General features: G+C 32.5%; 2 protein-coding genes across 3 annotated transcripts; one reads left to right on the forward strand and one right to left on the reverse strand.

The window, feature by feature from the left end:
* The first annotated feature begins 5,305 nt into the window (after positions 1-5,305).
* LOC130936511 (glycine-rich RNA-binding protein 3, mitochondrial-like) lies at positions 5,306-7,978 on the forward strand. 2 transcript variants are annotated; one of them, XM_057866603.1, is made up of 6 exons: positions 5,329-5,377; positions 5,624-5,682; positions 5,915-6,065; positions 6,198-6,266; positions 6,410-6,516; positions 7,033-7,978. In XM_057866603.1, the coding sequence occupies exons 3-6, from the start codon at positions 5,924-5,926 to the stop codon at positions 7,654-7,656; spliced, it is 942 nt and encodes a 313-aa protein (XP_057722586.1). In that variant the 5' UTR covers positions 5,329-5,377; positions 5,624-5,682; positions 5,915-5,923; the 3' UTR covers positions 7,657-7,978. The 2 variants fall into 2 exon arrangements, with proteins under 2 accessions (XP_057722576.1, XP_057722586.1); XM_057866593.1 differs by lacking the exon at positions 5,624-5,682 and having other exon boundaries at positions 5,306-5,377.
* Positions 7,979-8,171: 193 nt separating this feature from the next.
* On the reverse strand, positions 8,172-12,106 carry LOC130936524 (uncharacterized). Its single transcript, XM_057866613.1, has 3 exons — positions 10,483-12,106; positions 9,344-9,765; positions 8,172-9,185 (listed from the first exon to the last, which is right to left on the reverse strand). The coding sequence occupies exons 1-3, from the start codon at positions 11,378-11,380 to the stop codon at positions 8,382-8,384; spliced, it is 2,124 nt and encodes a 707-aa protein (XP_057722596.1). The 5' UTR covers positions 11,381-12,106; the 3' UTR covers positions 8,172-8,381.
* Between the last annotated feature and the right edge of the window lie 6,020 nt (positions 12,107-18,126).

Genomic DNA, 18,126 nt, shown 5'->3' on the forward strand with positions numbered 1-18,126 from the left:
GAGTCCGCCCGAACCTGGTGCCTTTAAACGCCCCATGCTAAACGTTATGTTTTTGTCCCAAAATCGTATCCATTTTAATCTTGACTTTTGCCTCCAATACATCTCCTCTTGTTTCCATAACTATTTAATTCTTTCTTTAATTTGCACTATCCTTTCTTGTTGATTTACTGAAAAATTTGCTGTTGGAAGATGCTGAAGTTTGTTGTGTAGCCTAGCTATCTCTTTATCCGCTCTAGTAAATATTTTTTTACTCCAACTCTGTAATTATTTTTTGCAGTTATTCATCTTCTCAATTTAGCTATCCCATCTGACGTCCCTCTTTGTTCTCCTATTCCACCCTTTTCTAACGATCTCCTCGCATTCTTTGTGATTCTCCTAAAAAGCTTTAAATTTGAAAACTTTTTTACATTTTTTCTTCGGTTTCGGTGTTAAGACAATAGGACAATGGTCCGAGTTCACTGCAGGCAAGAACTCCAATTTGGCATGTTGGAACAATTTTTGCCATTCTCAATTTGTTAGAGCTTTATCAATCCTCTCCCTTGTGATGAACCCACTTCTTAGATTACTGAACTATGTAAACTTTTCCCCTTGCAACTCCAAGTCCATTAAGCCATTATAATTCACAAAATTTCTAAACTCCATCATTTGACTAACTAGTTTTGGATGCATCCCAATCTTCTCTTCTTGGCTTTATTATCATTAAAATCTCCTATGAACATTTCTGGAGTCAACAGATCCTCCTTATTAGATACCAATTCTCTCCACAGCTTCTTCCTTTGTGAATAAATTAGATTTTCATAAACAAAGTGGTTGATCCATTTATTCCCTTTTGCGTTAATAAAATTATTGGTCCAAGAGTAAATTTCAACATTAACTTTATTATTTCAGAAATGACAGAGACCGCCGCACATTTTCCAGGGTTCTACACAAAACGATTTATCATTTAACAAAATGTAACTTTTTCTTAACTCTATTGATAAATTCTTGTTTAGCTCTAGTTTCCATAAAAAAATCATAGCAGACTTTATCTATCTACACAGATTACACAATTCGGATACTGTTGTAGGAGCCGCCATCCCACGACAGTTCCAACTAATGATACTCATGGCTGAGGGTGGGGCATATTTAGGCCCGTCTCCTCAGCCTTGTGTCCATATTTCCCAACAACATCTTTGTATAAACCCATTCTGCCATAATTTTCACCTTCATTGACTTGTTCCCTTATGATTCTCTTATCTCTTCTTCATTTCCTTGCTCATCAATACTTGCCTTTGCTTCTATTATGTCTTGCTGGCTAATCTCTTCTCATTTTCTCTTGATTTTTAGCTTTTGGTTACTGCCGTGCACCAGTTCTATCTCCAATGCCTCTGGTAACTTCTCCTCCTTGTCGGTTTCTATCTTATAATCATTATCATCATCACTCGAAAAGTTCCAGAAAATAACACTCCCGTATTTCAGTTCCATGGACTTGTGTCTTCTTTTTTTTTTTCCTTATGTTTTTAGGACTAGTATTCTCCTCTACTAATGTGTTTAGTGAAAGGTTTTGACCTATTATATTGGAATTTTTATTATCATTTGCCCATCCCACTTCCATAACCTCCATCTCCAAGGCCTTCTTCCCTTTTAATATTTTCATGTTTAGCTCAATATGCTTCATTTGAGACTTGTGTTTCCCACTTAGGCCCAATTGGTTAGGCCAATGTATTCATTAACTCTTTTTTCTCTTTCATCCTTTCTAGATCTTTCTTGAAAAGAATTCTGACAAATCATGACATCAGCCTCTTCTACTTCATATCCTCCTTCTACTTCCATTTCTTTGTCCGTACTCTACCCGTTCTTGCTTTTCCAATAAATCATATCTCCCTCTCCAGTCGCATTCTCTTCATCTAACTCTCTATTTTCTCCAACTGCAATTTCTTCCTCCACGTGTCTCGATCTTTGTCTTTAAGCTATATCCTCCAGGCTCACTTGGTTGTCACTCATCATACTAGCTTTTGCAAGCATACCCTGCTGTTGATTTGACCCTATCTCATCTCTTGGTTTCTTTTGCTTGGAGTCTCCATTCTGAAGGCTTTCTTCACGTGCCTCCCAAATCTGGTTCTCTCAATCACTATTTTTTTGCTTCTGTAATTGAATGCCGAACCTTGCAGTTAAAGTAGCAATCAATCTTAATCCTGCAACTGAGAGACTTGACCATATCTTGGTAGTTCTGGATTTTCAACTAATATAGCCATTTCTATTTTGCATACCCTCATATCATGCCCAGTCCTTTCACCGTTATAGTAGTAATTTTCATACTTTATCGTAGCCTACGAATAATTTCCTTCTCTCCTTTAAAAAAAATCCAGTTTTTAGAGAAACAAGGGTATTCAACTCTACCCTTATTCTTAAGAAGGTCCTAAGTAGATTTCCTTTCACAAATGGATCCTCCACTTCAATCACTCTTTCCACAGCAGCTCCTATCTTTACAGCATTCTCTCTATTTATCTTATCTAGAGGTAAACTATGTATTTGAATCCAAATAGGAAGAAGATTATAATTTACCTCATATTCAAACACCTCGGGTCTGTACCATTGCAAGCGCAACATATGTCCCAACACCCGCCATGGACCGTCATTGTAAATTCTATTGGCATCCTCTTGATTGCTGAAATTAAAAATATAAAATTTTGTTCTTGTGTTGGAGATGACCAAACCTTGAAGGTTACCCCACATTTTGTCTATGGACATTTTTACTGTTGTTGAATTTAGATTTCTGCTTGTTAACACCTTCCCTACCAGTTTTTTATTTATTGGTGCTTTCCTAGCCTCTGCATTGTCTTGTAGTTCCAAAACATATCCTCCACAACCCTCTCTTGTGGGATTAGACATTGGCTTCGTCAACACACTCGTCTTGGTTCCAGACAGAAAAGAAAGATTGTAAACTCTAAAGATGTTTGTAACGTGTTTGAAATGGAATGAAAAGATCGAATGAAGCTCTGCGAATCGGAGAAGCACCGTATTCTTCTTAAGGTCACAGCTCTAGCTTCCTAGAGAGAAACATCTCTTCTTACGAGTCAAAAAAAGAAAGATCCACCTTATCAGTTGGGATGATGTTTGCAAGCCCAAAAGCAACGGTGGAATAGGGATATGGAAGGCACAAGACTTTAACTACCTATTTCTTATGTAGCTGGCTTGGGAACTCATTGCTAATAGAGATTCTCTGGGAGTCAAAATCACGAGATCTAAGTATAGACGTGGTGATAGTTTTATCCCCAAGGTGCACCAGAAATTGAATTGTTCGAATGCCTGAAAAGACATTGCTAAGATATGGGAGCAGTTTAAAACTCAAATTATCTAGAGAATTGGCAATGGCAGCAATATTTCTTTCTAGAAAGATCATTAGATCCCGGGTATAGCTTCCTTAAAACAGTTTGTGATTGTTTAAATAGATGATGAGAAAGCGAAGGAGAAACAGCAATTTATGCCAAGGAAGATGGTAATTTGAACTGGGACTTGTTACAGTAGGTTCTCCCTGAAAAAATTCTTGAGTTGATGAATATAATAAAAGCACCTTAGCCAGAATTAGAAGATGATTCTCTAGCTTGGGTGCCAAATGCTACAGGAGTATTTACTGTTAAATCTGCCTATAAAGCGTTTTATGATAATGAGGACCCTCCAAACTCTTGTTTTAAGAAAATTTGACAGTTAAATTTTCTCAAAGATTAAAGGCGTTTACTTGGTTTATTATGCACAATACATTATTGACGAATCCTAAGAGGCAAACGAGGTTTTACTAGTAATGCAAGCTGTCCTAAATGTCTAGGACAGGAGAAAATGCTGCTCCATATTCTGCGAGACTGTCACTACATTCGCGGAGCATGGATTAGCAGCATCAACAGTAGCATGCAGGGTGATTCTTCAACCAGAATCTCCATAGCTGGTTGGAAAATATTCTTTGTATAACTACTCAGAGTAGAGATGGGACCTTTTGACCTATCATGATCATCATCACTTGCAACATTGCTTGGAGGAACAGAAAGGAATTAATTTTCAGTCAAGGAGAAGTTCAAAGCTCAGAGATACCGCAAATTAGCAAAAATTTGCAAAAAATTACGAAAGTTTTCTAAATTTAAGAAAGCACAACAGAAGAATTCTCGCCTCTTCGATTATTAAGGTAGTGTTTGTTTTGAGGTACTGAGACAGAGACCGAAAGACTGAGACTCAGTATCGTGTTTGTTAGTTCAGAGACTGGTACTAAAATTTCTGTCTCTGTCTCTAAAATTTCAGTATTTCAGTACCTCCAAAAAATAGGGACACAGGGGACTAAAATTTTTAGATATGGAGACTGAAATTTTAATAACATTTTATACATAAAATACTTTCATTTCAATTAATTAATTCCAATTTTACCCTTTGTGCAAATTAAATTAGAGTTTCATTCTTGTTTCAATTTCTGTCTCCCATTTTGCACCAAACAGAATACTAAGATTTATTTCAATCCCTGTCTCTTAGTCTCTATCTCTCAGTCTCAGTCTTTCTGTCTCTGTCTCTCCACCAAACGCTACCTAAGGAAATGGGCTGGGAATCCTCTGAAAAAGGCTGGGTTAAGTTGAACTCTGATGGATTTTTTTTCACCACCTCAAAGAACGGAGCTTGCGAGGATCTTTTGAGAGACTCCCATGGCCGGTTCGTTGTGGACTTTATGCTTAATATTGGAAAAATGACTATAACTACAGCCGAGTTATGGGAGATATATGTGGTGGAAATTGATTCAGCCTGCTCCCTCCATCTTATCCATAATCAGACGAATTAACTCCATGCTTGCACCTCTCTAATTCGTGCAATTAAAAACCTTCTCATGAAGCCAGGCCTGCTTCGTGTCTGCCATATTTTTGGGAACCCAATTTTGCTGCCCATACATACACTGGCAAAGAATTGTTGCTGGTGAGGCCCCACCTTTTCTTTCATAAGGAATTAGATTCTTAAGAATCTCTGTAGGCTAGTTTTTGTTTGTTTGTCTTGGGCCTTAGATCCTGCATCATATAAAAAAAAAATAGTTCATTGATGAAAAAAAACAATAAATTTATTCACACGAAAAAAAAAAAAACAATAAATTTCAATTACCTAACATTTCTCATTTATCAAAGCTTGAACAAATTCCTTTCTCCCTGCTTTCTCCATCTCTTACGGAGGCCCAAATAAAACATGCAAATTACTAGCATCGACGGCTGCAGATTCTCGAACCGAAATCAAGGGTTGATATCGGTTCTTTTCCCCAGGTCTCCACGTAGGATTTTTAGTTCTGAATTTCATTTACATAAACCCATTCAATTCAATTTCAGTTTCCAGCAAAGGTTAAAAATATCTCTGCTTAGGGTTTTAGCACTTTACAAAGGTACTGTCCCAGGCTCCAATTCTCTTCTTTTTCTTCTTCACTGTGCTGCTCTCGTTTATATTTTTTTAAATCTCCGCCTTGTTCTTTCTTCATCTTCCGATTCAATTTATTGTTGTTTATTTGTATTACTTCCCCAGCACTTGACAAGTTGAGAATATTGATCTTGCTATGCTACCTATGATATTGATATATCTCTTTTCGTTTTGGTTTTCAATCCGCTGGTTTTATTTCATTGGTTATTGCAAGGGTTTGATCAAGGAGCTTGAAATTTGATTGATAGACAGCTCTCTGAAACTAATAGTTAGGTAATGAAAGCGTTAAAGATGACTGGCTTTTGAATTTATGTTATTGATTAGGACAAGAACAATGAAATGATTTTATATAGTTTGAGTGTAACAAGCTGAAGTAAATAATTTGGCTAATTTTTCTTTCTGCACTTCTTTGTTTTCGTCTCATATGTGTCGGCAATCTGGTTTTTTGATGTTGAAATACCATATATAGAACATAATAATAATCAAGGTTTACGGTTTACTTCAGGTTCCAACGATGGCTTTCTTTGGTCGAATTGGGAATTTACTCAGAAATGCTGCAAACAAGCAGATCAGTTCAGAATTGCTCTCATCCCCATCTATTTTCCAGGCAATACGGTGCATGTCATCTGCTCCAAGCTCAAAACTGTTCATTGGAGGTGCATTCAAGTTTGAAATACCTTATAAGTTGCATCCATCATGTTTTATGTTTGGTGTAATGTAGCTGATACTAATAATATAATAGATATTGATATATGGATAGATACATATTAACATTTCCTCTGTTGCAGGTGTTTCATATTCTACTGATGAGCAAGGTTTGAGGGAGGCATTTTCAAGATATGGAGAAGTTGTTGATGGTACATAAGATTCTTTTTCCTCCACTTGCTTCTTTTGTTATCTTAATGTTGTTTGCTTTTATGATTTTTGGTTCTTTAAAATTGTCTATATTAATTTACTCTTCAACATTGGTTCTTAACTGCTGTGCTCTTTGTACTTGTAGCAAGGATAATTGTGGATCGTGATAGTGGTAGATCCAGGGGATTTGGTTTTGTTACTTTCAGTTCAGCTGAGGAGGCATCAAGTGCTATTCAAGCCTTGGATGGACAGGTAATTCATATTAGTTGTTCAATGTTCATTGTATTATTATCTCGTGAATGTCATTGGTTACAGCAGATTCTGCAAATTGTTCATGTATACTTTCTGTATTTATGTATACATGCCATTCAGTTTGTGGGAATTTGCAGAGTATATTTTGGTTATTTAATAACAGTGTTGTATTCTAGATTGTCTAGAGTTTGAAACAATGTTTCTCTTTAGTCTTTTCTTGTTTTCCCTTTAGATTGTGGTCACTGGTGTAGCTTGATGTGGGCTGACACGGTCCTCAGCAAGAACACCATAACTTGTTTAGTGTTGTGTACTTTTAATGCATATATATAGTCTGTGTATGTTTTCAGGTAAATTGTGTACTTATTTGTGACAATGCATGTGTACACCTTTCCTGGTTATGCTTTCCATCTGATATCTTTTGACATTTTAAATTCTCCACTAACCTTTTCTTATTTAATTTTGAAATTTAGATTGCTAGAAATATGATAACATTGTTATCTATCTGTAATGTTTCAGGATCTTCATGGTCGCCGGATTAGGGTAAATTATGCTAATGAAAGGCCCCGTGGATTTGGCGGTGGAGGTGGTGGTTTTGGTGGTTCTTATGGCAATGCACCATATGGTGCTGGTGCTGGCTATGGAAGTGCTTACGGTAACTCTCCTTATGATGGTGCTCCAGGTGGTGGTGGTGGCGGTGGCGGTTATGGTGGCAATGCTGCTGGAGGTTACGGTGGAGGCGGCTATGGATCTGGTGGCAATTATGGTCGCAGTGGCTATGACAATAACTATTCCACTCCTGACAGTTTTGGAAGTAGCAGTGCTGGTGGCAGTGGAGATTATGGTGGTAACAGTGGGAATTTTGGTGTTGCTGCTGGTGGTGGAGGAAGTGATAGCTATGGCAGTGCTCCTGGTTTTGATGCTGCTGCTGGTGTAGGTAGTCATGAAACATCTGCTGGTTTTGGTGGCAGTGATAATTATGCCAGTGCTGGTGGATTTGATGGAAGTGAGGGATCCGGGTATGGCAGTAGTGGCCAACTGGATAACAAAGAAACCAGCATTGAAGGCGACGATATGGACTTAGTCGAAGGAAATTACAAAGATGACAATGATGATACCGATGACTTTGCCAAAAGGGCCTGATGGGAGACTTGTATTCCTGGGGTTTCTACTATGCTCTAGTGCTTTAGGGCCTACACCTTTATATAATCTCCAAGGACTTGAAAATCTGATGTGCAATCCAAACATGTTATCTCAATCAGCAATGCATAGAGAAGATAGTTTATGTACCGATCTTATGCATCATCCTTTCCTTCTCTCGTTAAGAATGGTGCATATTTTTGTTGCTCATTTTGAGATGATTTGGTATTTGACCAAATTGAGATTTTTTTTACAGCATGTAAATCAGTGAATTGTTACATCAATAATCCAAGACTGTTGGGAGAAATAGTTATTTATCGATTTAGGAGATTTTGTTTATGCTGTGTTACTCGAATCATTTCTCTCATTTTCTTTTTAGATTTTGTGAATCAAGTAACGTTTTGTACTTTCTGCTTTATTTTGTGTCTGCTATTTGCTAATTGTGATTCGAACGATATTAAAAATTGCGAATTGTTGAGATTGACTCAACTAAATCCACCAACGAGAAAAAAATACTATAAAAAGCTGAATAATTCTTTCACATTTTTTATGTAATGCCAGTGTATTTCCAAAAAAAAAATGGAAAATTTGCCGTGCCCTGAGGAAGTGTAGCCCGGAACATGCAGTTAACTAACTCTATAGTCTATACTGATCCTTAGAACATTTATAACCCCCAATGGAAAGTCAATACCCTCTTTCTACTCCTACATACCTAAAAGCATCTGATATCAGTGTTCATCATAGTCATCATCCATAGAATACAATATCCTTCGTGCATTTTGAAGAGCAGGAGAACCCTTTTTGGTCCTCTCAACAATTTGCCTTATCAATTGCCTTTCCATTTCGGAGTCACAATCACAATCTTCATCTCCGCTTACATCATCCAATCCCTGAACACTAGAGCTTTGCCTTGCCAAGATCAACACGTCACTTGAAGAAAGTTCCATCGAAAGTCTCTCTCCGTTGACAGGGGACTGAGTCATGGAACCATTTCCTCCACCATGTTGATCCTCCCCAAACACGTCCCAATCATGTATATGCGAGCGTCCTTTGTTGGCACTGTCATAGTTGCTTGGTAGTGAATGTTCTTCAGACTCATCTATCTTGATTGAATCTTCAAACGCCTCATTGTATTCACCTAGAGCTTCACTGGATAAATTTGCGGCTCTGGGTTCGGCTATAGGGTCGCAGTCATCGTAGGTCAAAATATTCCCTTTAGCAAAGGAGGATGCTTGTTTACAACTTGGGAAATACTCTTGAGAACTACCTGCATGCTTCGATTCCATAACACGTAATTTCCTCTGGCTATTTTGTAAGGCAAGCTCAAGCTCCTGCACACGATCCTCGAGTCTTGATTGGATGACTTCATGCAAGCGCAAACTAAGTTCATGAGGTGAAACTGCATAGTTTGCAGGGACAATGATAGGGTCGCTGGCGTCCTCATTTGATTTTGGGAGATCAAAATCTTCCCCGTCGACCATGTCAGCTCGCAACTCACCTTGAGCAAAATCTGCTACGAAGTCAGCATCAACCTGCATTAATTTTGGCAACATTAACACACCACCGACGCATTTGTTGCGCTGATACTCTCAAGTACAAAAAAGCATGTAAAATATAAGGGGGAAAGGACAATGTTATGTCCCTATACAATTATGTTGTTACTACAAACTGAAACAAAATTAATGCTTACCTCGACAAGCTCAGACAGTCTTCTATCTAGGCTAGATTCGTTCATGTTTAACCCCAACCTCTCAAGTTCGGCTTCAAGCTCCGCTTCAATTTTGCTCATACATTCTGAATTTTCATCTTCCTTCTCATCATATATTTTTTTAAGGTTAGTTATTGGAGAGTTATCCGTGTGCTTTTCAGGGGAAAATCCATTTAGCTCCTTATCGCAGAAGGAATGATCACATGTATCCTGTGAACCATAGTTTTCACTATGTAACTCCTTCACTGTCATTGAATCCTTCATGTCAAGTTCTTCCTGTAGATCTTGAACCAAATTCTCATTCTTCTTCAGCAATTCTCTCAACTTGTCCATTTCTCTTTTATTTGCCAAGGTGGTAGATAATATACCAAAAGAAATCCCAAGACTGAAGAGAAATGTTGCATCTGACAATGACACATGTGTCAATAATAGTAGTTATCAAAGCAAAACACACAACATTACAAATTGAGTATCAGATACGTGATATAAACTCAGGAAGTTAAGCAACCTAATTTTTTAAAAAGTCAAGTTCTCAATACTGTATTTGATCTTACTACAAAGGTCAAGTACTTTTCTAATTATTGCAGATAATGAACATATGGACCTGAAGCAATTTCTTCCTAGCTTTGGCCCAAAGCAACATCCATTTATAAAGGAATAATGAGACTGCCCAAATTCTCATGATAACTAGATTTGTGCATAGAGAAATTAAGCGCCTATTTGGTTTCTATATTTCATTTCATATTTTTCTTTTCTCAAGATTTTAAGAAGAGAAATGGTGAAGACTGGAAGTAAAAAACAGGAAGAAAAATTTCTTGTTTCATAATTTCCTTCACACAATCATTAAAACAGGGAAAAAAAATCAACAATCCCTGAGACTTTATAACATTTTTGAACAGTTAAAAATTTATTTGATTTTCAGATAGCTGCTAATATATAAATCATGTTCTGCAGGGATTGCATGAAAAAAATAGAACAATTTACTATTGTTTTCTTTGTAATCAACCAAACAATGCAGATGAAGCTCAACAATTTGATATCAGAATGGGTGGACTACTGATAAATCACATACTTAAGATGCAGGAAATCTAAAAGAGTAGTTTTGTATCAAGAAACAATACCATGTTGAGTATAGACGTCTTTTCCATTTAGCACACCATTAAAAGAGCAAATTCTCCTACTTTGCTTATTTTTTGCATTAAATCTCATCTTCCTGAAACCACTGGATGATCTAAATTTTGGCAATGGCGGGACCCCAAATAATATATTTTCATCTTTCACTTGACTGGCTTCCCTGAGCAACTTGTTTTCTTCACTTCCAATAAACACAAAGCTAGAATCATCATCGTCTGCGCTGCTAATTTTTTGGCTTCTATCACATACATGAAACGGCCCTGTGGCCCTAGATGGCGACGAAACAGAAGTAACAAAGCGTTCTTCAATATCAGCATGTTCTTTGTATAGCTGAGCCACTAAGCAACTTTCTAGTGAACTTATTGGTCTACTAGTATGAACACGCCTACGCTTAGTTCTAAGAGATGTTTTATTTCCGGCTACATTAAGTATAGAACTCACTTCTCTTCTAGGCAAACTTGGATGCAGGAAACCACAATGGCTACTAACGTTGGAGCTTTGCTCATTTCCATCTTCAATATCATGATAGTTCCCATTTGCTGTGAATGTACCTGTTAAATTCGATCCAAAAGGAACATCGCCATCATTCAAAGTCCTCAAGTGTCTAACTTCTTCACCATCAAGCCCTATGTTAGAAGCCAGATCTAGAGTCGAAAGACCATCCGTTGAGTTCGCATCTGAAATCCTTCTATCCAAAGGAACATTCTTCCCCAATCTATCTCTCAGTGCTCGCCCGCGAAAGGAGCTTCTCGGGGACTCACAGTTCTCCAAATTGGGATCCTCTGAAGATAAATGAGGTGACCTATCACTACTCTTTGCAACCCTTTTCCAATATTTAGCTAAGTACCCAGCTCCAGCACCAGCTACAACCACCCAAAAATCCATTTTCCCTCTCCCTTCCACACATACATACCAAAAATCAATACCTAAACTCCACAAACAACTTTTTTATCCTTTTCCTTTCTATCATCAGCATTAAACAGAAAAGTGAAAAACCTTCCATCAATGTATTGCCACAAGAATAAGCTTAAATAATGTAATGTTCAACTTCCACGAAAAATAACAATCAAAACCAAAATTTCTGATTCAACGGAAAAACCCTACCTTTCAGTAATCTAGCACAAAGAAACTACTGCACAAGTAGATAGATGGAAAATCCAGCTTAAAGAATGAACAGAACTAATTAATAATTAAAAAAAGGGAAAAAATTAAGCAATGCTCCAAGTCCCTGAGATACTAACCAATGTGACTGAACAAATTTCTGAAGAATCAAATAAAAACAAAGAAAAGATAGCAACTTTAGAGCAGTTAAACCAAGAAATGGATCAAGAATTCAGGATGAGATGTAGAAACTAAAAAGCTACAGAGAGTCGTTGGTGGGTTGGTGCCAAATTTTGGAAGCGGAGAAAACAAATGAGAAAAACGAAACAAGAAAAAGAAAAAAGAAAACGTTTTTTTTGGGTGTTGATATTTAATTTATGGAAAGCGCTTAGTGGAGACAGTGAAGATTGAAAGCAAATCTATGAAATGAAAAAAACCCGCACGATTTTTGCGGATTCTAAGTGGTTGGATTCGTAGAAAGAAAAGAAACCGATCACTTTAGAGAACCCTCTGTACCTTACAACTTTCAACGCCGTTTGTTTTATTTATTTTCTTCAACCAACAACGTGATATGGACAATTAGGTAATTCAATTAGCATTTAATTAGTACTAATATATAAATTAATAATTATAGATTTCCGACAAAGGGAAAAAAATCAATGGACTAAAAAGGAAATCATTTTTTGTTCTTCCTTTTTGGGTTTTTTTTTTCTAATCATAAAAACAAAAAGATTAATTTGTGTCAAAAGTACATTTCAAGAATATAATAATAATAATAATAATATTTTTTAAGGTTTTATGCATTTAATGTGTTAAAAAAATAAAAATATTTTCATAATTTTTAATAAAATACATTCTTTTTTTTAATTTTCAAAATGTATTCTTAAAATATATATTAACAAAATACATACAAAAAGGATTAAGTTAGTATTAAAAAATCAATTTTGAATTAGTTAATATTAGTTCATTTTTTATTATAAAATTATGTTATTGAGAGTTTAATGGAATTTAGAATTAAGAATATGATTTAGAATTTAAAATTTAAAATTAAAAAAATTAAATAATATTAGCTACCTAATTATGAAAATAATAGCATATCCAAACGATAACAAAATCAAACATATAAACTAATTATTAATACAGTTTATTAACCTATAGAAAAAAATTATCACAATTTATTAGCCGTTTGTGTGGTTCTGACTTTAGAGGTTTTAAAAATTGGATATCCTTATGAATTAATTATGAATGTTTATAGGAAATAGATTCTTTCCATTGTTAAAAAAAAAATTGAGTGTAAAATGTGATTTTTAACTTTTTATTATTCTTTTTCATATTTATTTTTGACTCCACTTATAAAACTAATGATAACAAATTACATTTTACTCTTTCAATTATTAAAAAAACTGAGAAGATGCATTTTTTTATTTACGAGACATTTAGATAGATATATTGTCGCTTTTTTTTGGTCTAGAGATAAATAACAAAGCCTAAAAGGCTACAAACAAATTATTCTCAATAACATGTTGAAGCTCGTGATGTTCATGCCATAGAAAAAACCGTTCCACATACTCTCTATCATCAATTGCTGCAAAACATGAGATCAGCAGCATTGTTTGTTGTTCTTTGAATGACATTGATCTCTATATATATTCCAATCAACATACAAGAAGTCCTGATTTTTTTTATAATCAAATCATGTTCATTCCTAAGATGGTCACTCTCTCTTATTTGAATTAGATTAAAAAGCCTTTAAGCAATAACTTATTTGAAATCACATTCTATAGCCAAAACAATACTTTTTTTAAATTACATGAACTTCATATCTAAAAACCCTCATTAGCGGAAGAGATCTTATGCACCGTTTAATTCAACCACTAATTGAATGATCCAAAATACAACTAAAATTTACTATTTCAAAAGACTAGTATCTATCTGAATTTAATTTGACCGAATTAAGAAAAAAAGGGAATAAAGAAAAACTAATATAGAAGATGTTAAAGATTTTTTATGAAAAAGAATAGAGTAAAACTCTCTAGATGTACTTTGAATAAAATTAATCACTTTATTAGTAGTCAATAAGTCATTATTATTGAATATATCATTATTATGATATCGTCAAATCTACCAAATAACAACAAAAAAGAGAAAGACATTATTCCGCTTATTTCTATAAATCCATTGCATAAGATCAAGTTGGAAATTATTTCTGTATCGATCCCAAACAATTCTGTTTTTGGGATAATTTCTTAAACAATGAAGAATAGTCTTCGACGCAAAGGAGTAACGATGGCAAATATTAATATTTAGTTATGCTATATATATCAATATTTTTGATAATCATATCCAATTAAATTGATACAAATCTAACAAAAAATATACACGTCTATCATGTAGTTCTTTATTTTTGCATTTTTTCAGCACAAAAAAATTATTACAAAAGACAGAAATTTTACTAAAAAGCACACAAATTTTGTTACAAAGCATATAAATTTTTAATTACAATACATAAAGTTTTGTACATGACACACAAACTTATAAATATAGCATAGAAATTTTTGTATATAATATAAAAATTTATTTGATATAGTTGTATACTAATTTTTTTATATTGTACACTAAAATTTCTATATTTAATATTTTTGTTAAATATTTATAGAAAAAAAAAAGATGACAATAATAATAATAATGATGATGATAATGATTAATGAAGGAGAATAAGAAGAAAAAAGAAAAAATAGTAGTAGACAAAGAAAGTGACAGTGACGACAATAATGATAATAACGGGATTGATGGTAGCAACAATAATGACAAAGTTAAAAAAAGAAGCATGTAAAAAAAAAAAGATAATTAAGAAAAAAGAAGAAGCAACAATTACACATTCCTAAAAAAGAAAAACCACGCAACGATTTAATTGGAGATTTAATTTAAAAAAATCTTTAGACATCTAATTTTATTGATTAATATTTTGTCGTTTCATCAAGATATGAAAGAATTTTAAAATTTTATATTAGTTATCTTAATTTAATCATGGAAAACTTGGTTCTCAAAATTGATAATAGAAATTTAAGTTTGGAATACATGATATCTCAAAGATACATTTCCTTGCCCAAATGGCTGTTTGACCTTATCAAATGCTGAATCAACGACGTATTGGTTCCCAATGGTGGAATTTTTTCTTTTGTTTTAACTCTGAAAAATAATTGATTTACACAATGTAAGACATTATTAAAAAATATCACAAAATATTTTTTTATTTCTAAAAAATTAAGACTCAAATCTGGTATCATTAGTTAAAAAAATAAATATTTATCGATTTAATTAATCTCATATTTTTTGTTCTTAAACATGTTGAATAAAAATATTAATTTGAAAATATTTAAATTAATATGAAAATTATTTAAATAGTTTATTTAATTATAAATAATAATGATATAATTATTTTAATGATTGATATCTTTTATTTAATTTTAAAAATTTGAATTAAAAATAATATTAAAGAAATATAACATACACTTTTTATAAAATTAGTAAATATGTTATAAATTACCTATATCCATAAATAAAAGATTTATTTAAAAAATCATAATGTATGTTTATGCATAGTGTATCAATATTTTAAAAAAATAATTTTTAAATTTAATTTTATAAATTAAATGATAATTTTGTTGATATAGTATTTTAATTATTTTTCTCAAATTACATATTATAAATTGAAACACACAGATTTAATTTATATATATATGCATGCTGTCCTAGTAAATCTAATCACCCTATTTCTATTTATGTATGTATGCATATTGTTCTAGTAAATCTAATCATTTTGTTTAGATTTATTAGAATAACATACATGCATACATAAAACGAAATAGTCTGATTAGATTTATTAGGACAACATGAAAATATATATAAATCGAATCAGATTGTTTCGATTTATATAAAAAACTAAATTTAGTATGATTTATTTGATTTGGATAAAGATATGATCAGGGTGATTTACGTTATATTTTTTATTTTGGGTGATTCGCGTAAAATTGGATGAATATTAGTTTATTAATGTGAATTACTTATAATTTTATTCATATAACACCATTATTACATTAATGATTTAATGCAAAGCTATTGTCTCATGTAGGTGTATTTCTCAACATTGTCTTTCAATTTTCAGTAAAGTGTCTAGTTTAAGAATTTGTAATAAAACTTTTATAATATAAAAATATCTTACTACTAGTTTCTTATAATTTGCAGAATTGACTTATCTCATGATGAGTTCACCATCCATCCCCTTCGATGCACAATGTTTCATTGTTTTGTATTGATAAGCCTAGAAATCAGTTTGCTTTAGTGTAATGCAATTATCAAAACGTTGCTTGATGCCACCACCTTTAAAAGAAGTGTGTTTTAGAGTAGTTAGAAAAAAAAAAAAAAAAGGATGTGATTTGTTTTTTTTTTTTAATTTTACTTTTTTTTTGTGAAAGATGTTAAAATAATATTTCTCTTCTCTCTATTTATAAAATGTACATTCTCTTCTTTTATAACTTTTAAAAAATCTCTTTTTTTAATCCATTTAAAATTTTTTATGTTAACTAACATTAACTTTACCAATTTTTCAAGAAAAATAAATGATTTTTTACAAAAATACTCTTTAGCAAAAATTTTATTTTTTTGTGATTAAATTTTGTTTACCAAAATATTCTTTAACAAATTATTTTTTTATTGATTAAATTGTATTATTTCCAAAATATTTTTTAAATTTTTTTTAATAATTAAATTTTTTTTCTAAGATATCTTTCAATAATTTTTTAATTATTAAGGAACTTATTTTGTAAAGATGTAAAAGAATGATATATTAATTTTTTAAATTTGGGATTTATCCATCTCAACTTATTTTTAAATTTTAATAAAATTATTAATAATTTTCAATAGTTCTATGAAACAAATTATTTATTAATATGAATTATTATACATACTAGTAGTGGTAAGATTTTTTTAATATAATGTTAAAATAATATATATTGATATCGAAAAAATTAATAATAAAGTACACAAATAATTGTTAATGAAAAATTTAGTAAAATCACAATTTAATAATTAAAAAATTATTGAAGAATATTTTAGAAAAAGAATAATTTAATCATTAAAAAATTTTAAAAGAATATTTTGGTAAAAATACAATTTAATCATTAGAAAAATATTTTGTTAAAAAGTATTTTGGCAAACAAAATTTAATTAAAAAAATAAATTTTTTGTTAAAAAATATTTTTGTAAAAGAATAATTTATTTTTTTTAAAATGGATAAAATTAACGTTAATTAACACAAAAAATTTAAAATAAATTAAAGAAAAAATTTTTTAAAAATTATAAAAAAAGAGAGCGTATTTTTTATAAATAAAAAGAAATAAACTATTATTTTAATATCTTTTAAAGGAGGAGAACGATTTTTTCCCGGTTTGGAGGATGTGATTTGTTAACTTGCATAAAGAGAATGACCAACAATGTTTTTTTTAAGACATGAGTGACCAGCATGCTTATCAATTATCGAACGTAAAAAAAAAAAAAAAAAAAATGATTCAGCAGTCAGCACACATAAAAGGAAAGAAGCCAGCCCATTAGTCTAGAAAGGCGAGAACCACGCTAAGCTTGATCCTTAGTGGTTAGAGAAAAACTTCTAGTGTAATGTATGTCACTGGATGTATATGTATTGTGTATGAGATTATAGTGTAATGTATTTGAGTAATTGAGTGGACATGTTGTATTGTATATGACAAAAGTAAAAAATAAAAATATAAAATATAAAAAGACAATATAAATTAATTAAATTTTTAAACAATTCTATTTAATAATTAATTTAAATTTTTTAAATTTAAAATTTGAATAATTAAGAGTTGATTAAGTAAATTCTAATTAAAAATTGTAGAACTCTTTTTTTTCTTTCTCACTCTAATAGCTGCGCGCAGAAATTCTTCCCCTTCTCTCTCTCCCACTCCTATAACTGTGTCGTCCACACTCCTCTCCAATTGGTGTAGCTATTGCGATACCCAGAACTACGTTGTTAGGCGACACCCTACAGCTGCCTCTCCTTCGCCACGAAAGAAATCAGAAATAGCTCCGGAAGCAACGCCACCGACAACCACCGTCCAACAACGCGGGCATTGTCCTCTCGCGCCACAGCCACCTCCATACACCACTGCCATCACGACTTCCTCTACCGTCGCAGCAACCACCGACGATACAGCAACCTCCGCCTAGACGTATACCCCGGCTGATCAACCGCGTCTCCTCTCTAGTGATTTGGGTTTTTTTCCTTTCCATCTTAGAGTTTTGGTTTTACTTGTGTTTTTTATTATGAATGTTTCTTTTGGATGTTTTTAATCGATATTATTCTGAGAATTAAACTCTTATGGTGTTAGATATTTTTTTTTGAGATAATTAGTAATTTCTTTTTGGTGCCTATGAAGTACTCTATATTGTATATTTAGTTTCTTTCCTACTTTTGGATAATACATGATGATGCAAATCTTCTACCTTCTCCA

The sequence above is a fragment of the Arachis stenosperma genome, chromosome 1 (assembly GCF_014773155.1).
Source record: "Arachis stenosperma cultivar V10309 chromosome 1, arast.V10309.gnm1.PFL2, whole genome shotgun sequence".
NCBI classification, from domain to species: domain Eukaryota; kingdom Viridiplantae; phylum Streptophyta; class Magnoliopsida; order Fabales; family Fabaceae; genus Arachis; species Arachis stenosperma.

Bases quoted from the DNA above. Each gene is read 5' to 3' on its own strand.
- LOC130936524 (XM_057866613.1), bottom strand. From the start codon at position 11,380: ATGGATTTTTGGGTGGTTGTAGCTGGTGCTGGAGCTGGGTACTTAGCT. The intron at 9,766-10,482 runs GTATTGTTTCTT...TGTCATTGTCAG, and splicing joins AGACGTCTATACTCAACATG to ATGCAACATTTCTCTTCAGT. The intron at 9,186-9,343 runs GTAAGCATTAAT...AAATTAATGCAG, and splicing joins GACTGTCTGAGCTTGTCGAG to GTTGATGCTGACTTCGTAGC.
- LOC130936511 (XM_057866593.1), top strand. From the start codon at position 5,924: ATGGCTTTCTTTGGTCGAATTGGGAATTTACTCAGAAATGCTGCAAAC. The intron at 6,267-6,409 runs GTACATAAGATT...TTGTACTTGTAG, and splicing joins ATATGGAGAAGTTGTTGATG to CAAGGATAATTGTGGATCGT. The intron at 6,517-7,032 runs GTAATTCATATT...GTAATGTTTCAG, and splicing joins TTCAAGCCTTGGATGGACAG to GATCTTCATGGTCGCCGGAT.